This window comes from Coloeus monedula (assembly GCF_965178545.1).
Source record: "Coloeus monedula genome assembly, chromosome: 5".
NCBI classification, from domain to species: domain Eukaryota; kingdom Metazoa; phylum Chordata; class Aves; order Passeriformes; family Corvidae; genus Coloeus; species Coloeus monedula.
In genome coordinates, this window is record NC_138785.1 from 58,292,765 (window position 1) to 58,318,630 (window position 25,866).

The 25,866-nt window shown below is 36.4% G+C and overlaps 1 protein-coding gene across 8 annotated transcripts in view; it reads left to right on the plus strand.

Annotated features, from left to right (window-relative positions):
* KCNIP4 (potassium voltage-gated channel interacting protein 4) overlaps positions 1-25,866 on the plus strand; it is a gene marked incomplete at both ends in the record, with an annotated part of 401,165 nt that overhangs the window by 342,193 nt on the left and 33,106 nt on the right. For 4 of the 8 annotated variants that reach the window (XM_082281893.1, XM_082281892.1, XM_082281891.1 and 1 more), the window contains one exon: positions 15,656-15,780. In XM_082281893.1, coding sequence (XP_082138019.1) covers positions 15,656-15,780 — 125 coding nt within the window. Of the gene's footprint in view, positions 1-10,529; positions 10,636-15,655; positions 15,781-25,866 lie in introns of all 8 variants that reach the window. The other 4 variants (XM_082281888.1, XM_082281887.1, XM_082281886.1 and 1 more) reach the window with 2 other exon arrangements.

The following is a 25,866-nucleotide window of genomic DNA, read 5'->3' on the forward strand; positions in this document are numbered from 1 at the left end:
CTAGAAATTCAGAGAACTGGGTGATGAAAAGCTGAGATCACTAAGAGAACAAAGGAAGATGTCAACCTCATATTAAAGTAACTAGTCTAAATGAATTATATATATTTAAAGTGTGGATAGTTTCCACAAGATGAGAAAGGAGTATTACTGCTAGAGGAGCAATATAGAGAGAGATGTTTAGAAGAGATGTCTATCCATGTTACAGAGCAGCAAGCAGTAACTCCATGTCAGAATGATATGGTTATGTCAAGGCAGGAATTTTATCTTAGTAGCAGATTCTGAACAGAGTGCAGGAGATACTAGAACTAGGAATGTAATTAATGCACAACAAATGAGAACTGAAGTATGAAGTTTATATGGTGAAATTGAAGCTGCAGGCAAAAGAGAAGAAATTGAGCACTAGCAACTTAAAAACATTTCAACCACAGAAAACTGCAAGTTTCAACAAAATCAGGAGGAAGTAATCAAACCCCATTATTTGCAGCACTTTTTTTCTTTTATCTTGTGACCTGAATTGGCACAGGGCAGACTTGCTATCAGCATTAGCATACTGCAGTCAGTGTTTGTGTGTGTGCCTGTGAGTGCGATTGTTGGTTCGTAGAGAAGAGCATCGTTAAAAACTGTCCAAAACCTAAAAGTTTAATCTCTTGTTCAGTAAGTGGCATTTCTTTTATGTTTCAGTGTTAATCCTTACTTATGTCCTTTGCAATGGTTAGCAAAGCATTAGGATGGAAAATTTCAGTTGAACCTTTCTTCCTAATTGTTTTGCAAAGGTTTCAAAGTTCCTTTATAAGCCAGATTTCATATCTCCTTGTTCAAGGAACTAGTTTTGTTAGGACTTTTGGCTGGCAGAATCTAAAGGCCTTTTCTCCAACTGTCCTCATAATGTTCTGTGAATTAACCAGCCTTGAAAACATTGTAATTCATAGAAAGACTAACATAAATAAATTTTTGGAAACTTTTTTTGTATATTTATTGCATGAGATAGATAAAACTCATTTTTATGACAGTGTATAATCATCTAACATTTTTCAGGCTCTTGCTGGTTAATAATTTCATGGTTTTGCTATAGAATAGATGCCTTTGAAAACATTCTTGAATAAAGAGGGCAATAAATGCAATTTCTAATCTCAGAAAGTATTGTGGACTACCTCAACTTCTTTCTTTTGCAAGGATTAACGGGAAAACATTTTTTGTCTTCTTTCAATAACACTGCACCTTCTCTCCTGCTCTGTGATGTAGAAAACAAAATCATGTGTCAGCATTATGTGAACTTGGCAGCAAGGTAGGCTCACACTTGCCCAGGTTAAGCATTTGTTCTCAATCCCACACAAATCCATCACTACCCCAGGCATTCAGAAAGAAATAGTTTCAGAGAAGTTAGGAAATACAACCAGTTTTGCAAAGGAAAGGGCTGTTCTTAAGCAGTCAGATGCCGTCATGGGAAACAGTGTAAAGGAAGAGAGGAATAGTTAGGGATTCTCAGCCAGGGATTCAATGGAGTCTGCCATTGAATCACAGACTTATTTTTACTAAGGGAAAGAAATTATGATTTTTTTTTTTTTTTACTTATTTAAACATTATTTAAAATTGATGCAAACACATCATATTTATATATTAGCAAATACATGACTCCTGATTTTTATTATGCCTTAAACTGCTCATGGAATTGTTGTAAGTTCTTATATTCACCACTTAAGAGATTTTGTTACTTCAAAAAGATTTCTCTAATTAATACTTTTAGAACTCTAGTGAAAAAATTGTGGTATATGATCACTCCTATCCAGATCATTAATACTTCAGCCTATCTGACATTAATTATACTCTCCAAATGCAACTGTAGTCAAGATGTATGAGAAGACTGAGTAGAAGTTCTGCATTTTGTAGCAAATTACACAATGGTTCTTATGGGATCAGATTGACAAAAATATATTTGTTACTTCTAGCCAGTCTGATAGCAAATCTGTCTTACTTGCTAAAATCCATCATGCTCACATGCCAGGTATTTTTAATTACAGATTCACCACAACCTTGGTGTTATTAGCACCACACTCTAACTAGCTAAGACTGTCATCTTTTGGGTGCCTAGCAGTGGTTTTCAAGATGGAACTGTACACACGGTTGTAGTAGCTGCACCATTCTTAAGGAAATCAGAACAATTTTGAAATAAAACACAGCACTTACCTTTTGTTAGTAGGGTGTACTGCATCCAACTACATTAAATAATTTGTAATAACTCAGCTCTGTACAAAGGAAATGTAAATGTAAATATAATGTTACACTTTGTTTTAAGGCTAGTTAGTGAAGAGGAAGGACTGATACTAATTTCTTCTATTTCTTCTTTATAGTATTTTTAATGAAGCATTTAATGAATGGCACAATTTTTGGTTTCTTTCAATTTTTTTGTGAAAAGGAAAAGTAACACGTTCATTACTTTGTTCTGCCCCTCTTCTGTCTTAGTCAAAAAGATAATTTTTATGGAAGCAGCATATAGATTTTCAGTGGAAAGTGGAGCAATTTACCTCAAGAGTGGCAGCATAGCAACTGGAAACTCTTAATATATCAGAAAGTTGTGGTGTCTTCTGTGCAAAGATAGTGTAATGTCACTATCAGGCCAAATCAAAATGAGCTTTACCCAAAACACAAAAAAATTGCAGAAAAATGTTAGCAATTTAAGTATGGAATATAAAATTTAAGCTCCAGACAAACCCTACAGAATTCTGTGGAAAATTTGCTGTTGACTTTGGCAGCAGGCTTGGAAATGACCTGTTCCTGACTGACCTAGGTCAAAGCTGACTCACTGACTAGTTCAGCAGAATTCAAAAACATGTACTGGTTTAATTTCACCATTTTGTGGCAGTTCTCTTTAAAATCTTATAAAGCATTTAAAAAGCACATTACAGTGACTGCCTAGAGCACTGCAGGTTAATTATTTCCACTCAGATTAATAAGATAATAGTGTGAACACTATGAAGGTATACTCCTCAAATTATTCATTAAAAGTATCTCTCTCCTTAACTTTCCTAATGAGTATGAAAAGACTTCTCTCCACAAGATACTGGTGTACTTGTTAAGGGATGTTATAACATGCTCCACACACATGATTTGGAGGAGACACAGATGCTCCTCCCTCCTGCAGCTGGTACCACACACACGGGCTGTGACCTGGGGTCCCGCTGCAGCTGCTGGCACTGAGCCTCTCACTCAAACTGGAGCCTGCAGTAGGGGTTTTTCAGGACATGCACCCAGCACAGTGGCTGGGACTCCCACCCACTCCAGTGGGTGGCACAGAGACCTCACTGGCTCCAGCCAGCGGGTGACACCACAGGTCAGAGGCACCTGTGCTCCTGGGCTGACTCCAGCTGCTGTCCCTTTGGCAAATGTAAGCGTCTGAGTCCAGCATTGTACATGTTCACATATGGCATAGACACAGTTTAGATAAGAAGCTAAATTTGGAGGTAATAAATATTTGAAAGGTCTCTTTCTTTTTCATTCAAATGTGTTTACTTTTTCATTCAAATTATTAACTACTCTTAAACATTTTTGCTTTTTTCTCTCTCTTCTTTCTCTGCTGACCTCTTCTTTTTCATTACAGCTCATCTCATATCACCCATTTGATTTCTGTCACTGTCTTTTGATAGACTAATTTTTTTTTTTCAGTTGCTTTCTCTAATCTTCTTACAACAGTATTTTTCCCTCTTTGCTTTCATATTTCACAGCATAGGCACTGTGCGCCATTGGTCTTTAGCCTCCGGGTTAGATCTGATCCTTCATTTCAGTTGAAGCATCAGTTAGTTTTACTTCACTGCAAAACTCAGGGAATCTCCACTAAACCAGATGAACTCAATTGAGTAATTAGTAGAAATTCAATCACTTTAACAGGTTTTCTTAATGGGTTTGTGCTGCTGTTTGTGACACGCTAAGTGCTTGGAGGGCCTTTCGCTGCCTGCGCTGCCCTGTCACTGGTGCTCTTCACCCTCCAGGCTCTTCACTGACCAGGGACACCACCACTGAGGTGTCCAGAAGTGTCTGCCCAGTGCTAGGGCCCATTCACTGTTACTCAAGTTTCCACCTTCTTCACTCTTTGTAACCATAAGCCATCTGCCAGATCTCCACTTTCTCAGCATCACTTGCTGTTTCTGTGGCACCAAACTGCTTGTGAATAGACACGGCCAGAGAGACTTTTCCTAAATTCAGTGTCCTTCCTGAAGTAAAACATTATTGAGCCACATTTCCTTTGCCCCACAACTTATATTTGCTGCTTATTTCTTTGAAAGAAGCTGTTAAATTCCATTAAAGCTGTACAAACATGTTTGAATTCAAACACAAGGAAAAATAACTTTAAAAATAGTTCTTTTATATTTTTTTATTACTACTTACACATTTGGTTTTAAGTCTGCTAGAAAATGTTACATACAAAAGTTGTTAACTGTGGTTCAGCTTTTTTTTTTTTTTCAATTCCAGAATCCCGTTGAACAATGCTAAATTAGAAATTTTGTTAAGTATAGCATACAATTCTTTTATTGCTCAGGATAGTAGAAAAGCCGTACTTGAAACTATTGTATAGGACAGATTTTTTATCGTTTTCTTTTATTATTATTGTTTTTCTGTCCCATCTCCTACACTCTGCTTTGAATATAATTTTCCTTTGAGCTGATCTCTTATCTATCTTAAATACCTCTTCCTAATCTGTCTTCTTTCTAAATCCCCACAAGATCCCTTTCTGCTGATGTAAGTTTTTCTGTGAACATTTGTATGCATTGCAGATCGCAAAAACTTCTAATAAACAACAAAAGTGGGGAGAGGAAAAGGAAGGAAGCTGCATAGTTCAGTGTAGCAGTAAACTTGATTCATTGTGCATTTATTCATATGCTCACATGGTCCACTTCAAGTGAGATTTCTCTAAAGAAAATAAGTGATCTGGTAAAAATGTGTTTCCTCCCATAGGGGACCAGCTTAGCTTTACACACACTTACAGAATGTGTGTGCACATGTGTAGAGTGCTATTAAATGAATGAAGTCATCTTGACATACTAGTACACTTTCAAGTGTTGCACTGAAGAAACTCTGCAGTTTTCAGCGTTTATGCTCCTGAAGATGTTTATAACAGTTTTAGATAATGTTTGCATTGAATATTTGCATAGAAACTGTTCATAACATAAGCAGTTTTTCAGATTAAAAATCTGCATGTATATCATGGAAAGGCAGGGTCTGAATGATAAAGCTGTATTTGGGAAATCTAATGAAGACTGTAAGGAGAAAATTATGGCCATTTCTCTGCTTTATCATTTTTATACTTTGACGCTTATCTACTCTATTTCTTCTCTCCAGTGGTACTACTTAAGCCTCTCTTCTTTCGTCCTTTTTCTTTTGACAATCCAACAAACACCAAACTGTAGTTACTGGTTGTGACAAGATCACTGGGTCTTTGCCCTTCATTTTCAATCAAATCCTGTTGCCTCCAGACTTCCTGATTGGCTCTGATCTCTAATTTATTGATAGAGAAGTGTAGCTATCAGTTCCTAATCTGCATTGCCATTGGGGGACTGATTTATAACAGTATGTACAAGGGAATTTAAAGTGAAGGAGAACAATCTGACTTTTAAATTAGAATTTCAAGGTATTCCCTAACATGTTGCCATCCGATTTTTTAGCTCAATACCTTCGTGAGTGATCTGATGTGATTTATTGGGTTTTAGTAGTCAGTGAAGTTGATAGGTATATATTGCAATGAAAAACAGGAAGCGAGGGTCAGTAAAGGAAGAATCAATAAAATGCATGGGTACGGACAAATGAGATTGTCAAGAATGTTTTCCTGGCTTGACAAAAAATGCTGATGATCTACCAAGTAGCCTACTGACAACTCACACAGTTCCTTGGCAGGTGCTTCCAAAGAACTGAGGCTGAGACTTATAAATATTTATGTTGTACATAATTTCATTCTATTCCCAAGCTTACTACACAGAAAGCACATGTACTCTGATTTGTCTCTCTTCCACAAGTCCTGAACTGTGAATATGAAATCTGCACTTCATTTTGTCTCCCCTGCCTTTTCATCTGTGATGAACCATTAACAGTTTAGTGGGGCTGCCACTGTTAAGGCCCTGAGAGAAATTCCATAATACACCTGAAATTGAGCATAAATCATCATGTCAAGAAACCACTTAATGCATTTCCCTTTCAGTTTTCAGAGTCTTTCTCATCTTTGTCTCAAAATTTTATATTTAGAAAAATGAACTCTCCAGCCTAGATTTCAGATCTTCTGCTAAACTGCTTCCAAAATTATCACATCCAGAACTAATATAACATAGGCATTTTCCCCATTTTTTTGGAAGACATAAAATTCTGTTGGTGAACAAAATCCAAATTCCAGCACTGCTGGGAGCTTAGCTGTACTGTCAAGGCATTGGAGGTGGCCAGTGGATTGTAAACACTGCTGACTAAAAAACAGAGTTAAGACTTAAAAAGTAAGAGCTAATCTGCTGGTTTTGCCAAATATAGGAGGGAGACTTTAAGAAGGAAAAAAAGTAAACAGAAATAAAAATACATGAAGAGAAAGAGAGGGGGAAAAAAAGAGGTAGTTTACATGTGACTGTTCTCCTTCACCAACAGTGAGGGAAGAAATTGTTGGAAGAATTGTTTCTAGTTTTTGAACTAGAAGCATCCTCCTAAATAGGATAATTACCTGCCCCAAAAGCTTTTAGGGACTCAGATTACTGTGCCTTCTGTGCATATTTATCACCTAAATCCCATTACAAAAAGACAGCAATGAGGCACGTGGGTACTTCTTTGAAGGGAGAGCATTTGATGAAAGCAGGAAAGGTGAACAAGACTTTGGGGGCAAGGGCAGCAATAACAAGGTCTATCTTGTGCACTTAGTGGGCATTTAAGACAGACTGTCTGATTTATCTGCCACACCTGCAAAATGTGGCCTACCTGCCCTTGCTTTCATGCTGACTACAAAGAATTTTCAAAGACACCAATCACACATGGAAAGGGAGATATTTTGCCTCTGAAAACTCTTTTCTAGATTGTCTTTCCTGGGGTAGTCTGACCGGTCTCTGTAACAACAGGGCAATATGTAGTATGTACTGTCTTTCTAAAGCTGAGATCATATGTCTGAAAAAAGTAAATAAATCGAGTTAAGATAGTCTGGGTGTAGATGTATAGGATTAGAAGTATACAGTCATTTATAAATCACTTTTAACTTTTAGCTTATAAAATTTATATATTTTTGTATTTTTTCATAACCAGCAGTGTCAACACTGTGTGACTAAGACTAAGTCACACAGATAACAATGACCTGGATGCTTTTGGTCAAGTAGAATTTTTAAAAGTAGCACTTCAGAAAAAAATTGCACTGGTCATACGTCCATGCTGTACTCTTGATATTAAACCTTGATTAATAAGTTACAGTTCTCTAGTTTAAATATCTCTACACCAGAGCTTTAAGCTGGTGAATTTAACAGTTGCAATTACAGATATAAATCATGCTAAATAGCACTAGCTGGGCACTCCCACATGTCTGTGCACAGGTAGCAGTACAGGGGTACCAAGATATGAGAATAAGCCATGTTCCAGTTACAGAACTGTTTGTGAAATGTAAGCACCTCTTGGGACAATTGCCCACAATTCCACTGGTGTCATATGGAGATGAGTTCTAGGACACTCCCACAGTGAATTCTGGGGAAATACGTGTCTCATAGTTTAATTTTCATTGCAGGGAAACAGATTATTAAATCCAAGAGCGAGCAGCACCAGTGAACTAACCTTAATTTGAAGAACCTTCACACCTAGCCCAGAGGAGTTTGTGCCTTACTGGGTTAGGGATAGGAGTTATGACAGTTCTAGTCAACATATTACTGAAAAAAACCCAAAATGAGTCTGGGAAATTTAGCTTCTCCTGAATATCTATTTTCAGGCTAATAATTACTATTATTCCATTATAGAATTTTGAAGGAAATAGCATCAGTCCATCATTATCAGTGTGTTGATGCTTCATAGCTCTTCTTTTCATGACGAGGCACTTTAAAGACTGGTAATAAGAATTTCCTACTGTGTAAATAGTTTTAATCTATTAGATTAATTAGCTTCTTAATGGTCACACCTTTTTCCTTAATCTGTTTCAAACTGGGTAAATTGGTACAGAATTCACAGAAATCATTGCAATATTTCATCTCCATTATCACCTTTAGTGTTTTGACACCACATAGGTCCAGTGTGCAACATATTTTCTCTGTATTATGTATTTTTTTAGCTCATGAAAAATCACATTGAAAGTTGCAGTACTGATCAGGAGATCACAACAGCAGACTGCAGTAGCTGCAGAATAAATTAACTGCAGCCACTGGGAATGAAAATCTTCCATGCTGCTTTCTCATACTGTGACAAGATCAACCAATCCCTTCACCACTGCCCTGACCATAGTGTCAGAATCTTAAATTAGCTCCCAGAAGTGAGTACAGAAGCTATACTGTTCTCCTTGGTTAGTTACACCTCTGATATTACTTTCTCCCATATATATTATTTTGGTTTTGACCTTTATCATACGACTGCAAAGCCCATATGGTTTGCATTGAATTCCATGAGCTTTTGTGTGAGCCGAAAAGTAGCAAAATTGTCTGTTTACTCAAGGTTTTTAGCTTCAAACCGTTTAGAAATAATACATCCCTTTAGGTTTTTTTAAGCATTGTATATATCTTCAGTAATTACATAGGTGTAGACCTATGTAATTATATAAGTAATACATGTATAGTAAACTTTTGCAAATCTTTACTCTTTAATGAATGAAATCGCAGTAGATATTTCTGCATCATGTCTATGCTAGAAGAATTCCTAATAAAGAAAAAAATCTTTAAGATAAGAACATTTATTTCATGCTCAGATAGGTACACTTCAGGCATAGTGTGATACTACAGAGACTGCCAGCTGAGACAACAAGCTACCCATTTAAAGGCTCAGGTTTTGTACTCAACTGAAAATAAGAAGTTTGAGATCCCATCAGATCCCAGATTGCATTGTATCTTATGCATTTATCTGCACTATGTTTCTGAGTTGAGCTTATGGTTAGGTGCTATGGGCTAAAAGTATATTCATTCTTATTATTTGTATTAAAAGGTTTAGACATTTCCTGAGATAGTCATTTAGGTCCATCTGACCTTCTGCTGAAACTGGATTGTTTTGTCTATTCACTAGACCTGCTTCTCTCTCAGAGGCAGAATTTGTCTGCTGAAAGTTGGTTGACTTTTTCAGTCTGTGGCTGAGTTGTCCCTATTTTTCCTCATTCCTTTTCAATTTCTTTCAATGTTTTACTCATATACAAACTGATATTTTTTTCCTTTTATTTACAAAGTTTAATATCCTTAAAGCTTCTTGCTTGCTGTTCCCAAATACAAGCGTGTACCTAAGATGGCTTGGAAACAGTTCTGTGTCATGTCTCTAACACCGGGATTCAGCACAAGTGTAGTAGAGGGCATAACCAAAGATTATACTGGTGCCTGTGCCCTTACCACAGGACTTGTCAGTTGTGTCTTTCATCTCTTGCCCTGTCTGTTTTGCACCCTTGCTGTTGTGGCAAGAGCCAGCATAGTGTTTGTGTTTCTGTGCACGCCATCAAGATGAAAAGTGCAGGAGTTGCATAATGTCCCAGCCAAGCTCTGCCTTTCTCAGGAACATAAATCAGTTACTAAGCTGTTTTACAGGTATTAAGTCTGCCATTTGCAGCAAATATCCACCCAGGCAATGCTTGCTTATGTCACCCATTTTGTATAAAATGGTTGGTTAGACCTCACAGGAAGATAGTCCAACAATTTCCATCACAGTAAATAAGGGTGATGCTGTTCACCTGCTTTATGGCACATGAACATTAGCCATTCAGCCAAATTAGTTTTTAAAATGAGAATATAAATAATATTTATATTTTATATGTGTAGAATGCCAAATATTACAGGGAGACTGGCTACACATCATGGTTGATAATTTAATACTCAGAAAAGGCAAAAGTACCACATTGGTTATCACAGTTGCCGAATTTGTTATATGGGAAAGCTCAGCCATGAAACTAGAAGTCTGCCAGAAAGGACAACAAAAGATATCTTTGAGATTTCATTTGGGTTTGGTTTTGTTTTCCATTTTAAATTTTAAAATTAAATAGACTTAAAAGTCTTTAAAATATTTTAACATTAAAATTTTTACGAATCTTTTACCTTCTGTTGCTTCAAATAAATAATCTGATACTTCTCTGTTAGATGATTTAAGGTGGGTTATAAAAACTTAAATGAGTTATAAGAATATTACAAGAGATGCACACAGACAAACAAATCCCTTTTATTGGAAAGATGCTGGAAAGATACAAAGACAAAACGATTTTGTTGTCCTGTTCAAAAATTCTGTTTGTCCTTTGTGATTCATAATGGCTGCCATCTGTTTGGCCTTTTCCCATGAGGATTCTGCTATAATGATGAACTCTGCAGCATGTACAGAAATTGTTCTCAAGCCTATGTTAACAGTCCTGATAATATATTTTTTAGGTTTCCTCTACGTTCAGAACAGTACCAAACGCAGCATTAAAGAGCGACTTATGAAGCTCTTGCCCTGCTCGGCTGCCAAAACGACATCTCCTGTTACTCAAAGCAAGTTTTATTTTTCATTTTTTTATTTGATTTTTTTTTTTTTTTTAGGTTTGCATGCATTAAGAGTTATGCTTTCATTAACTGCTCATTTGAGAGGCAAGATATCTGCTGAAGTAATCATAAGGTCTATCGAGGTTTAAAACCTAGTGATGAACATATTTGTCTATGCAGAGTGCGATGGCAAGATACCAGCACCACAGTCTGCCATACAGGAGCTGCTGGGTTGGCACTTAGGATCTGAAAGTTAGTTGAGAAGTGATTCCTTGGTTAAATTTGATACTTGCTCTCCATGTATTTGAAAAATGGTAACTTTTTTGCATTTTTATGCACACGTCTATGTGTGCTTCCTATCCAATACACAGGGAGTACCAGCATAACTGGTCTGGGAGGAAAGGATTGGCCCTGCAGGTTTTGAACATATAACTTCAAACTATTTAGGGAACAGAACTTAAATTTGGTGTCTGAGAGAAAAATAATATTAATGAGATTGAAAAGAAAGTATGTGAATGTGGATATACAGGAAAAGCACACTGAATTATACTGAATGTCTTGATATGCTGTAAGGAAATAAAATATCTCCAGGGTAGGTAACAGATAAATATAGAGGGACAGAGGGAGTGAGTGAGAGATCAATACATAGATACATATCTATACCTAGATAGAGATTAATTATAGTAATAACATTATAATGTCTTCCTATATAAATAGGCTCCTATAGCAGATTTTAAAATATCTCTCTGAACCAAATTCAATCTAGATTAATTTGGTTTAATTCTAGGCACTAATATGAGCGCCTAAAACCAGAAGCTGAATGGTCCATGTGCTGCCTGTATACTCTTCTGATAAAGCATATCAATCAATCTCAGGTAAAAAAAGCCTGCAAGAGCAGTTTCCCATGTCTAGTGAATCCAGGACAACCAAAGGCAACTTGGCTAGAAATGCAAGCCCCTACTAAATGTCCAGACTTCACAGATCTACATCTAGGCTTTCTTTTTGCTATCCCCCTTCACTGTCGTTCATATGCTCCTCTGTAGTGAAAACTCTGGTACTTGCTTTCCTTTTTAAGCATTTGAGATCTCTAAGATGAAAAGGGCTAAATTTCTGGATGTATACTGATTTATTTTTTTCATGGTATCTTCAGCTGATATATTTTAATTGAAAATAGGGTACCTTAAAAACCTCAGTTACTGTTGTGGCACTTGATAATAATTCCTTCTGGAGAAGTTGCTTTCAGCTGCATGACCTGATCAATATAGCCCTAGACAATAAAAGGAATCAGAGAATCACAGGTTTGCTTGAGTTGGAAGAGAGACCTTTAAAATCATCTAGTCCAGTCCTCCCGCACTAGACCAGGTTGCTCAAAGTCCCATCCAATCTTAACACTCCCAGGGGCATGGAATAAATAAAGGAAATAGAACAGAATTAATAGAAGTTTGATCTGTTTGTTTGAAGTTGGTGAGAGAGTGACACATCCTTATTCCTTGCATACTTCTATTAAAGCTCTTCGTCTGCACAGGTAACCAAATATATTTAGTCAGTCTCAGAAACCTTGATCATGTCAAACTTATGTTTTCTTGCTGAAAGTATTCTCTAAACCAGAAAAGAGGTTGAACTAAAACTAGTATTAAATACTTCCTATTTGACAACCAAGTGGTAAAAAAGGTGCACTCAATAATTTTCTCTGTAATCTCCTCAATAATGAAGTGCTATGTTAAGTAAGAATGTTATATGAAGCTAAAATGTTAAATAAAACTACCATTGTAGATACACATTGTTATTATTCCATTTTGACATCATGTGCTATTTCATTTCTGATAGCATGAAAGAAGCAACATTATAGTGTCTTAGGAATAAAAACAGCACTACTTGCAATAACAATCACATGATGTGAATTCCTTAGAAATTATCAGGGAAATATTTTTAAAACAAGTAGCTTGTTGAAATATACATAGGCTGAATTTGCACTTCTACACTTCTATCAATATGTGCTGACAAAGGTTATCTAAACACATAAAATCTTGTTTCAGCTTTTGTATTGAACATATTTCAGCATTCCCATTGAAAAAAACATGTAAAAGTACACTATTCTTATTTGTGTGCTCTAGTCTAGTAACTCTAAATTTAAAACCATCATTCCCTAGATACGTGCATGTACTAGCACACTAGGATAGGACTACACTCAAGAATGGTTTTGAAAAAGAAAAACATGCTAAATAGTTATTAAATGGTTAGGGAGGCTATAATTTGGAGTTTGTGCAGGGAAATGCATGTGCACAATTTTTAAAGATATGAACTGAGCCCTAGCTTTGGGCATGTTTCTCCAGCTGCCACTGTTTACAGAGTCATTTGCTTTTTGCAATGTTTTTACCATTTAGTTCTTTAATGAATAATGAAAGGTTCACAGCATATCTCCTATGACATTCACATTAAAAACTCTCTTTACTATTTATCTATAAGAAACCCACTCATTAGTGAAATCAGTAAGGATATTTTGTTTAGTATATTAATGAGGGATTGTGAACTTGTTTCTGGTTTTCAGTTGACATGAAATTTCATTTCTATGAAAAAAAAAAGTACTCCTAACTTTTCTAGGCTGAAGAAACCAAAGAACTGAAATAACTAATGCCATAGAAATCATAAGTGCTTTGAAATAGATAAATTTTTACACATGTTCCCCGCATATTTTAAAGTATAGATTTTTTTTTTCCAGCCTGGTAGTTAGAAGTGTGAAGAAAAAAATTTAAAAACTGCAAATGACTCATGAATGGTATAGCATTTTAATAATCACAGTTGTTACATTCTTATATTCTTATATTTTTATTATTTGTATCTATAAGAGACTAGAGAAATTGAATGTGAAGAATGTGGTACTTAACCTTTTCATTAACATCATCAGCCCATTGCAGTCTTCTACATTCTCACTGAATCATTTAAACACAATAAAAATGCTTACTGCTAAGGATATACCAAAAATCATGCTCAGTATCCCATTGTCTGACCTTTATCTCTAGCCTCACATTTATTATGTGTATTCATTTAGCTTCCAGAAAAGCTTGTAGATGTCTCTCTAGGTAGCCAGATGTTTTACAAATGGGTGCTTAGAGAACTCATTTCAAGTTAAGTCCTTTTCTGTCTAAACTAAAGCCCATTTAAATCCCATGTAACAATTTGAATATAAAATACAAGTGAGCTTTCAAGAATATTTATTCTCAGGTTGATTTTTTTGCCAATTTAATCTAAGTACTTGGTGTTGACTTGCAGTTAACAAAAAAAAATCATCTGGATCACACTGAGATCATCTTCCTGAGATGAGTGCTAACAGCTACATATCTTTTACAGGAGAAAGGACAAAGCCCTAAATTTTGTGAATATTTTTCAAAATGTTTATATATTATTAAATATCTCTTTAAAGGTTGCTCATTTTTTGTTTAGCAGAACTGTATCTTCTCATGCCAAATTTCTCCCAAGCAGCTGAAAGCTATTATTACTGCATTGTAGCAGAACAAAAAATATGTGAAACTGTAGGCATAATACTACTTGGAGTATTCTCTCTGCTCTTATGGATATTGAACCAAATGAAAGTTTATTCTAAGAAAAAAGAGTCCCAGATTCTAATGAAATAAAATATGTATCTTCAGCATTGTAGAAGTGACAATTAGGCATGTTGTATTGTTTTATTTCTATAGTTGGTATATTTCTTAAGTCGGAATAAGGCAGTGATTTCATTAAATTAGTCTGGACTACTACGTAAGTTATGTTTTATGCTGGCAGTACTTAGAAATGGACACACATATTCGTAATTTTTGGTCAGAAGTGACTGGCACCCTATATATGAATACATATTGTAAGTTCCTTCACCTGTTTTATTGAACTTTCACATTTAAGACTGTACCTAGGAAAAAATGCATTGCTAATTCTCACTGTTTTAGGGCTACACACAACTGTAAACCTTGAATGTGTATATCTGCATTCTTACTCACCTAAAGAAGAGGTCACTAAAACTATCATGTTCCCCACTTAGGCTGCTCACCCTCCCCAAAGTGTCAGTTACACGATACTCAAAGTAAGATCAGCTCCTGAGTGCTCAATCTCAATTTCATATGCCTTCCAAAGGACAACTTCACAATAAAAACCCCAGTCTGATATGGTGAATTCACATCCATTAACTAACTGAAGGAAAATGTTCAGTTTTCTGGAGTCACTAAAGTTATATTAGATTGTTTCCTTTTGTCAAGGACTTTTAGAAACAGAAAAGTCATACTGAATGTATCATGCCTGCCCTTGCAGGATGTTGGCTGTCCAGTTTATTGCTATTAGTACTCATGAAATAATATGCAGGCTACTGGATCATCTCTGCTGTTCACGATTCTTTGCAGCCCCAGAAGCAGATGATAGACACCCTTTTCCTATGAGCTCAAAATGGACTCATCATTTGTCATTAAAGCAGCAAAATCAAGTCTTTAAGAGAATGTTCTTTCTTGCTTTCTTTCTTGCTTTCTTTCTTGCTTTCTTTCTTTCTTGCTTTCTTTCTTGCTTTCTTTCTCTCTTTCTTGCTTGCTTGCTTGCTTTTGCTTTCTTTTGCTTTCTCGCTTGCTTTCTTGCTTGTTCTCTCTTCCTCTCTTTTTTCTCTTCTCTTTCTCTTTTCTTTTTTCTTTTTTTCTCTTCTCTTCTCTTTTTTTCTCTTCTCTTCTCTTCTCTTCTCTTCTCTTCTCTTCTCTTCTCTTCTCTTCTCTTCTCTTTTCTCTTTTCTCTTTTCTTTTCTTTTCTTTTCTTTTCTTTTCTTTTCTTTTCTTTTCTTTTCTTTTCTTTTCTTTTCTTTTCTTTTCTTTTCTTTTCTTTTCTTCTTTCCTTTTCTTTTTTCTTTTACTTTCTTTTCTTGTTTCTTTTCTTTTTTTCTTTTTCTTTTTCTTTTTCTTTTTCATTTTCTTTTCTTCCTTCCTTTTATTTCTTTCTGAAAGTGTTAAGTATTTCTACCTCCTGTATTTCTTGTTGAGTTTTCCTTCTCTGTCTCTTGTATTCTGCAGACACTGTAGAAGATGAAATGGAAATGGCCACAGTACGACATAGACCTGAAGCTCTTGAACTGCTGGAAGCACAGAGTAAATTCACAAAGAAGGAACTTCAGATCTTATATAGAGGTTTCAAGAATGTAAGCACTTCCTTTTAAAATTTACAATCTGTTTACAGGATATGCCACTGCAATCTCAGCTGTGTAAGAGTGACTAGCAGTGCAACTCATGAGATTCAGTAGCTAAATACTGCATGTCTGATCAGATGAGGAAACAATCACTCTGAAACAATTGGTCTAAAGTCATTAAGCTATTTAATGACCAAAAGATGCAGACAAAATAGAAAGCATGCAGAAGAGAATAATTATAACTTAGTATAGTAGGACTTTGTTCAAAGACAAATTGAAAGTTTTGTCGGGGTTGTTTGTCTAAGGATGCAATAATGGAAGCATCCTGAAGAATTTGGTCAGTAAGAGGAAAGATTTTGATTTTAGTATTCACAGGAGCTGTCAAAAGAAGTAATTGATTTCAACTGCACTAGATGGCTTTTTTATTTGGTGAACAGCTTACTAGTTCTACAAATCTATAAACTTCTTAGACCTCTTATATCCCCTAGATCCCTTTACTGGGAGTAACTGGGAATTTTTTTGCTGATAATGTGTGATGTAGTGGCAGGTTCAATGTTTTACTCGGCAGGGATCCCAGCTGAGGACCCCAGTACATCAGTGTAGTCTGACTCCTTTCCAGTGTGTACAGCTGCCCTGTAGTGCTGGACTTGGCTTTGACTTGTGAGGCATGCATGGTTAGTACAGCAAAAAAATAAGACTCAAAAACATGTCAGTAAATAGTACTAAGCTCTGTTTCCTTTAAAAATAGACTTTTTCTCTATTTATTTTACTATCTTTCATGAGATTAAAAAATATGTAGAATATTGCATGCAGTTAACATTGGATAGAAAATATTAAAGAAATATTATATTAAAAAACTAATAATAGTAAATTTTTAATCATCAGTGTTAAATGTTAATCTATAGTGCCAGCTGTAAGTATTAAAATTGTGCAGATGCTATGTCTCCTGCTAAGCTGAAGCTGAAGATGAATTTAATTGCATTTATCACCTTGTGATTTAGTTTTTCTTTCACCCTTCTTGGGTGAAAAGGGCCGACTTTTTGTCCATAGCATTTGCTACTCAGATGAAACTGCATAACAAAGTATAATGTTGATAAAAACACAATGATGCTCCATTATGGAATCAGAGAGGGTATCTTCAATAGCTTGTACAAGAAGTGTAAATTTTGCAGAGTTCTTAGCTCTCCTGCATTCTGTAAAGAAAGCAAGACATGCAAAGGGATGTTTTAAACATATATTTTTATGAAAAACTTACAATGCAAGTGAAACAGAGTCATTTAATGTGTCCTGTCTGTATCATCCTCAGTTCCAGAAAGTATATAATGTTGGCATGTTAGTGATTAACAGTGATTGCTCTTAAAAGCTTTTCATTTCCTCAGGGTTCCAGAGAACATTCCCCTGCTAATGACAGTATTCTCCAGGCATTGAAATCATGATCTAATGTCCCTAATTATCTAAGGCAAAAAGGTACAAAGTATAGTGGATAAAATAAGCCTTCTGTCTGTTTCTCCAAGAATAATTATTTTAGAGTCTCAGAAAGGAAGAGCCTTGATATTTCTTTGCATAAAATGAAGTATGGAGAAAGAGAATAGGTTATAAGGAAGTGTTTTAATTGATACCTGTTTTAGCATATTCTGGAAAGAGGAATTCCAGCTCTTCATATGCTTTTCTGTTCCAAGATGTAAGTTCTACTTATATCTATACAAAGGAATGTTGATGGTAAGACATGGTAATACATCTTTATCCATATGTTTCATTTCTTTATCAGTACATGATAATTCAAGATGTGCATGTGTAACATATCTTTGACTATTTAGAGTTAATAAGCATGAAATTCAATGTTTCTGTGTATAATATCATTGCAAAATTATCAATTATGATCTAAAATGCTGTAAAGCATGCCTAGGGCTAGTGACTATTATAAAGATAAATCAGTTCAAAGTAGTATTCTTTAGCTCAAGAATTAGATTTCAGAAATGAATGATTTCAAACTTTTGGTTGAGTTAGAGTTTGTTTTATTTTTCATATTAACAGTTTCTACTGCAAAATATGGTGCTAGATCACAGTTCTCTAAACCCTTCAGAGAACTGGTAGGACAGGTCTACTTCAGCTCTATGAGCAGATTGTCTATGCTGATTAGTTCACCTTTCCTGTCACATATCTATTTTTTATCAAATACAGCTTGAGTGGCTTTGGTGGGTACTGACCCACAATGGCATTGCAGTGCCTCCCATGATTTGCTCTCAGACTGTCTTGCCCTTACAGTGCTCCATCATCCTCTTCTGCCTGCCACAGGCCACCTGCCTTCTCTCTTTCTGATCCAGCTTAATGCTATCCTGACAATATTTCCCTGCCTGTGTGCTTCATGTGTCTGTTTCATGTACCAGTATCTCCTGGGTGCCACTCAGCTGGAGACTGACTTTGCTTTTTTGGGCATGAGCCAGCAGATGTGTCTATGCGGCGAAGGCAGCAAATGGTACCCTGTTCTACTTTAGGCAAGGCATTTCCAGCAGGTTGAGGCAGCACTGGGAGGCCACACCAGCCCTTCACTCACTCAGCCCTGGTGAGGCCACATCTGAAGTGCTGTGGCCTGTTCTGGGCTCTCCAGTAAAACAAAAATATTGACATACTGGAGAGAGTCCAGCAAAGGGTCACAAACATGTCTAAGGGAGTAGAGCATCTCTCCCCTGAGGAAAGGCTGGGAGAGCTGAGACTGATCAGTCTGGAGAAGAGAAAGCTCAGCAGGGATCTTACCAGCATCTCTAAATATCTGAAGGGAGGGTGTAAAGAAGGTGGAGCCAGGCTCTTTTCAGTAGTGCCCGGTGCCAGGACCAGAGGCAATAGGCACAAAGTGAAACACAGGATGTTCCTTCTGTACATCAGAAAATCCTTTTCACTGTGAGGGTGACTGACCACCAGCACAGGTTGCCCATTGGGTTTGTGTCATCTTCCTGCTTGAAGATATCCAAAAGTTATTTCTCTGACATGGCCCTGGGGATCCTGCTTCAGGTAGGCCTGCACACTCAGGAGTGTGGAACCAGATATCTCCAGAGACCCCTTCCAACCCCAGCCATTCTCTGAATCTGTGATACTCTGTTTAATCATTCCACTAAGAAAGGAAACTACTGAAGAGATTTAATGAAACACACAGGTACACATATTTAACATGACGCCATCAAAACTTGTGCAGATCCTACCTCTGTGCTTTATGCTTTTCACCTGATATTTGCCTGTCTTACTCTCTCTTCAATAATTTAAGTATATAAAGCTAGATGAATTAAAGCATGAACTTAAGTTACTGTAGTTCTGCTGATGTTGTGGTCCTGTTAGATGAAATTAGCAGCATCCTACAGCACATTAGTACTAATTGAAAAGCTTTTGTCTGTAGAATCTCACTCCAGCCTGCTTATTTCCCTGAATCCTGTTGAGTTTTAGGATGTCTGTTCTGAGATAGGGATGAACAGAACTTTTGGCAGCTTGCCTCCAGTTATTTGTTATTTATGACGTCAAATTGCTTACATGTAGTTCTGACTGACTTCAGAGGAGAAAGCAGCAAAATACACTTGTATTTATGTAGTGTTGATGATTACCAAGGTTAATTTACTATCATCCATTTGATTTTCCACTGTACACAAATTACATGCAAAATTCAGGCAGAAGGAGCACAGGGTCTCACAGAGCATCTTTGTGTGTACATAAACACCTGAAAGCTTTCGGAAGTCTCAGATCACACTGTAGTAGAGCTGATGCTCTGAGTAAGCAAGAGGTAGAGTATAATTACAGGGAATGCTCAAAGTCTATTGAAATACCTTTGGGACAATGGTTGTTTTGGTAGAACTCAAAGTCAGCATTTAAAATGGAAGAGGGGATACACTAAAGAAAACCTAAGGAAGTGGGATAAGCACCTTCAGACGACCTAACAACTATTATAAGGAAAATTATCATGGGAGAACTGATGTCTATATTAGGTAATTTAGCCATTTTTAAGCTTCTATACTATCCTTGAAAAATGAGCTTAATATAAGTCCTAAGCCCTTCTCAGGCTCAAAAGGTTGTCCCCAGAACTCTGGCTTTACAATATTCCTGTGCTGTTGATGAATTGTTGCTCAGCTGCCATCACAGTGGGACGTTTCCAATTTGTAGTTGGCTTCCTGTCATTCCATTTCTTGTAAATTGAAATTGTGATTGCTGTAGTCATTAACCTTTCAAACCAATGGCTCTGTGGCAGTCCTAGTACAAGTGGTACTTCACAATAAATTGTACAGACTATCAAGCATGGACTCAACATGTGGTCTTTCTTTCTCTTCTGTCCATTGATAGATCTCTCCCAGTTCTAAAAACGTCAATTTTAAAAATACCTAGATAATGCTTTTGCTGCACAAAAGATGCTCCTCTGCTAAATTTAAATGTTAATAATCTTTTCATTTTTGGTTGATTATTCTTTAAAAATTTCTGTAGAATCCTGTGTTGGGAAACTGCTAGATTTTTCCAGAAACTGAAAGGATTTTTCATGAACATTTATCTTACCTGGATGTATATCAGAGAAAAAACATAAGTTGAAGTCATACATGCATAAGAATGTCTGTGGACACATACTGGAGCTTTAAATAGGCAGCTCCATACTTTTGACACTTATTGGGAAAATGGCATTTCTAAGACACTTCCCTTTTTCAAATGAGACAAAGAATGATAGTAAGAAAATAAATCTGACAATGTTACAACACAAAGATCTGTTCCCTCATTACACTACCAATCTATGTGCATAAGTCAAAATATGATAACTTATTCTGAAATTTTCATATTTCCGTTATGATTTGATGGTGTGTGGCATTTTTAAGTCTCACAGAAAGTTTAATGGAAGCTAGTTTTAGAGGTGATAAAGCTCATTTATTGATTGTCTAAAGCATTTGAGTTTTGTGTTTGAACATTTTCTCCTGTAATTCGAGTTTTAAAAAGCAAAAGGAAAATTATAAATTTTATAAAAGTAATTGAGATTTAGAAAAGCAGAACTGAGTTGGTACACTGCATACAAATAATTTTTACTGTATAAAACATTTTTCTACTGCAATTTTTTGTTCCATAACGAAGATGAAATTTGAGTATATACCATGCATTTTGCAGGATATGCACTAGCTTGTGCAAAAGCTGAAACACCTCAATGTAATTTTGAGTACCAGAGTTAAAGTTTTCAGAATTATTTAACTTTTCTGATGTATTTGTATGCATGATATTCTAGAAACTAAATACAGTTGTTTTTTTCACTGCAATTGGAACTGACTTGGTAAGAAAGGTATGAGAAACGTATCTCAGTGTCCTACACATGGATGGCTTTTATCTTTATGGCTATGCTATTTGCACAGCCTCTGATCTATGGCAAATAGAGATGTACAGTTCTGTCTTTCACTTTTGTCTTTCAAATGTATCTTCTAAGATAATCAATGTCTTGATTAGAAATTATTTAGTACAAATTGAAATCTTGTACTGACAAGGGACGTTTGACTATAAAAGAGATTAAAAAATGGGCATCGCGAAGAGTTAAAATACCTCTGTGATGATCCAAAACAGAGATTTTGAAACTCCATTCCATTTTTCTTGCTTTCTTACTTGACCTTTTCCACCTGTTCTAAAGCATGACAGGGGACAATGACAACATAATCCTCTTAGTTTATATCTCTGGAACGTATATTATGAAACAGAGGCTTTCATGCTACAAGAAGTAATATTTTAGTTTGGATCAGCTTTCTCTGAATTGGCAGTGTCACCTGTCTCCCAGAGACAAGAGGATGTCTTCAGTTCATTGTGATCCCATTCAATTCTATACTGAACCTGTATGTTAGTATTGCAATGAGTAAATGCAGATTCAAGATTAATACAGACCAGAACAGAGAGGAAAAACCCCAAAGTGAACATGAGTGGAAGTGGCACGTGTGCAAGAGTATTTTGCCCCTTACATCAGTCCTCCAAAGCTTGTTCTTGTAAGTGAAGTAGCTTAGAGCTTAAATATGATTTTCACCCTCCCATGTGGAGCCCTAGTACAAGCAAGGAAGAGTTTTCATTTGACCAGCAGTCGGTGCAGTTGCTTTTCCTTGAGATCTGATGACTGTACAAGTCTTAGGGCTTCACAGCATGCAGTCTTAGCCAGAGTAGGTTCTTTCCAGATGCAGAATTTCTGACCAAACAAAAGAGGGCCTAGAAGAAAACTATAGATCAGTTAAAGGTTCCTACCTGGTTTTCTTGGCTAACATAAATCAATACTAAAACCATTTGAGCTACATCCCTCTGTGACTCTGAATATCAAATGGGATCTCTGCTGGGCATCAGTGCATGAGACATTCCCATTGTGCTGAAAGCTTTTGCAGAGGTGCTGACCCCTCTGCACAAAGCAGTGCTTGAACATCAGTGTTGTGGACATGAAGAGGCTCTACGAACAAAGAAGTACCAACAACTTGTCTTTTCAGATAGACATAGTGATGGCAGCTGAACAGGTGGTGCCTCATGCATATAAACCTGCTAAATTTGGGGCATAGAAATGCCAATAAAATAGAGAAAAAAAAAAGTAGTTCTGAATCTTGCTAGAAAATCAGATAGTAGTAATTCAAACTAAAGATAAACATCTCCCATGTTAGAAAACTCCTGTGACTTGTTTGTCTTAATAAACTAAACAATATACAACAGCATAATGAAGTTCAAGCAAGTAAACCTAGAAGCCAGATAATGAATGTAAGCATTATTTACTGCTCAGTTTGTTAAATGATTTTCACAGTTCCCTCTGTGCAGTCAATAGACAGATTTCTGTAAATCTTCTTTTTCTCTCTAGGGTTTCAGTAGACATGTATAATGCACATAGCTCAAATCTTCCTTTTTTAAATTGAATTCTTGTTTTCCTGTTGTGCTTGAGATCAATTGTTTTCTCAACTTTAGATGACTGAAGAAAAACTTTAAAATAACCAGCCCTTGCCAATGAAAAATTTTGTTATTATTTTACAAAAGCCCTGGCATTCATTTACTACAGCCTTGGAGGGAACTCTTCCATATCTCAAACAAGGCTATGTGAAAATCTTTTAGCAAACTGAGCAATAAATAATGCCTACATTCATTGTGTATTTCCTTCAAGTGTTAGTAAAGAGACTTGAAACATTTCAAAAATGTATCAAGTAAAAATAATTTGGAAGTACATTTTGACAGACCTAGGGTATAGTTGTCAGTTGTCACAAATTTACAGATAGTAATGTGTTCAGCAGCAATACTTGTTTCAATTAGTCTCACAGCTACTGGCAGAGACTGAAATCTTCTTTCTGAAAGTATTAATGAACTCAGTCCCTACACTTCTATTCGTCTCAGGACTTGCACGGAGATACTTCACATTATGTTCACTAGGGAAAAAAATGTCATCTAGCTTACCAAGGACTGTCTTCATAATAGTGGCTGCTTGCTCATGAATTATCTCTGAAAAGGGTAGATGCCAAGTCTCTAATTAAGAAACATACAAAAAGACTGTGACTTTAAGTATCCAGTATTAATAGCAGCACAGAGCACCAAATGCCTCTAAAGATTGTCATTGTGAAGAAAAAAAAAAGAAAAAAAAAGACAAAAAATAGTCAATATTAAATTCTAGTGGAATTGTATTGCTCTGTGTGCTTGTGAGCCCCTCCTATTTGGAATTGGCAGTACCCTGTCCTGTGCTCTGGTGTGCTCTCCCTGGGACTCACAAGTGCCAGGTTGACACTTGAAGCACAGTACAGACCTTCTGCTCTACCAGCCAGATGCTCAGTGTAACTCATCTGCTGGTAGAGCTGTTTTCTACCACATGAGCTTTTATGTGCATCAGTTTGGAATATAAATGTTTATGTACTGGAATACGAGCGGCCAAATGTTGTCTTTGGCTACAGCTCACTGCAGTTATGTTTTTGCAGCATCTGGTCTAAGCAGTACAGAGCCCGGTATTTGAGTTATGGGCAATTGTTGGATTTTGGTTTCTGGGTAATCACCAACACTAGAGAAATAATGTTTGGTGCAATGCAGCTCTGATGATGCTGTAAGTTAAAAATTTAGTAAGGAGACACCTCTTATTCTCCTTTCTCTGTCTGTCCCCTTTTCTTCCTGAGGTGAGATGCATATTAACTGTAACTGCTATAAACATTGTACTTTATAACGCACAGCTTAACATAAAAAGGTTCAGTGATAATATTTATCAGTTGAGACAGCAGCATTCAAAAATCCCTTTACCTGGCTTTCTTGCTACCAATTTTCTTACTTTCAAAGAATTTTTATACAAAATGTTGTAATTCTGTATTAAATCTTGTACTAAATGGTCTCTCTGTTTCCCTGCAATTCTGAAACAGCAAGTGGACATACACATTTTCAGGTAGGGATCCTAAGCCTGCAAAATGAGAGGAGAGGAAATAACCTGCTGGTGAAACTTCACAGTGGTGCAGTTCAACCATTTGGGTCCTATGGACTTGATAGATAAATCTTATTTGTTCTGGACTCAAGGTTCTGTCATGGATCCCAGGAATTTCCAAATTATTTTGGATCTTTATATTTTTTTCTACTTTAAATTTTTGATCAATGTGAACAAAATTAGCAACATGCAGGTTTTGTCAGAAATAAATGAAACAGAAAAAATTCCTTTCTTTCAAGAGAATTAATTTCTGTTTACAAATGTCTTTAGATCTACATCTGTGCTAAAAATAAACACTGGTAAATCTTCAAATGAAACAGCAAATCACAAGTGACAAAGTCTCAAGGTCAAGTCTTTCAATGTCAGGGAAGTTTATTACAAGTCTTGGGTCAACCTGCATTTACCTTTGAGTGAAAGTGTCTGACAGAGCTTATATTCTTTAGATCAGCTGGACATTTGTGCAGTTGCTCTTCCCTCCAATTATGTGAATGATTCTCATATTAGCTTTCAAGTAATGGAATTCATTCAACCCAATGAATTCCGTTGTGAAATATTCTTAAAAGATCTTCGATACGGTGAGTGTCAGAGAAGAAATAGGAGCCAATAACTCAGAAGACAGCATGATTCAGTAAACACAGCATGAAACTAAAAGTCTAAAGACTCCAACCTTTTTTGCTCTCTGGCAGGCTTATTAACTGCCACACACCTTTAAAGGCCTTAACTATCACACTAAAAAGCCTTCTGGGTTGCCTGAGAGCATTATACCAGTGCTTCAGAGCCTGCGTGGGCTCCACATTGACAGCTGCCTAATTTAATGTCTCTGGTCTGACAGCCAAACCTTTCAGAGGGTTCCTGGCTATCGGAGAGATTGCTTCTCAGCCATTGATCAAAGCCTTCTCAAACACGTCCTGGGAACAAAGTGGGAAGTACCAGTGGGGGGGCTGGTGGCTGTGGGAAACTGAACTTTCCCAGGAGCTGGAGATAGCAAAGTTCATCCCTAGAGGAGAGAAAAATGAACACTGAATTCCTTGGTGTTAAAAGTGAAATGTGTGTTCTGTGGGCAGTGTATTTGAGGGAGATGCTTTACCCTTCATTGGCCAAGCTCCATATCTGTCAAGTAGAGCTCTCAGTAAACTCCTGGCTGAAAAAACACTGATCTAGAAAGCATTTTATGTGCACTTTATGTATTTCTAACAATTATTTACTCACTCCATTTATGCATCTCTGACACTGTGACCAGCTTCACAGTAGCCTCACAAAAAAGAAGTGCCAAGAACAACTTCGAAAGTGAACTTTCAGTGGCTGAATATAGCAGTGTTTGTATCTGACATACTATCTTGGAGCAATTACAAGTATCAGAACAACACCATGATTATGATTTTGCTTGTGACTTAAAATGTCAGAATTAAGCACTGAATTTTGATGCACAGGCTACCAAGTCAATAGTCTACTTCACTGAAAAAGAGGCATAGTACCACCTCCTGTAATAGAGCCTAAGTTATAACAGCCTTAATTTCTTATTCTGTTCTCAAAAATCTGCAGTTATGGAACAAAGGCAAAGTTTATGGCACATAAACTTTGCAGACTATGCGAGAAGTTTTTATGTCCTGCAATTTCAGCCTCAATGTACCTCCATAAGGAATGATACAACTATGAGAAATGAAATCTCTTTTTTAGGCCTGAACTGATTGATAGAT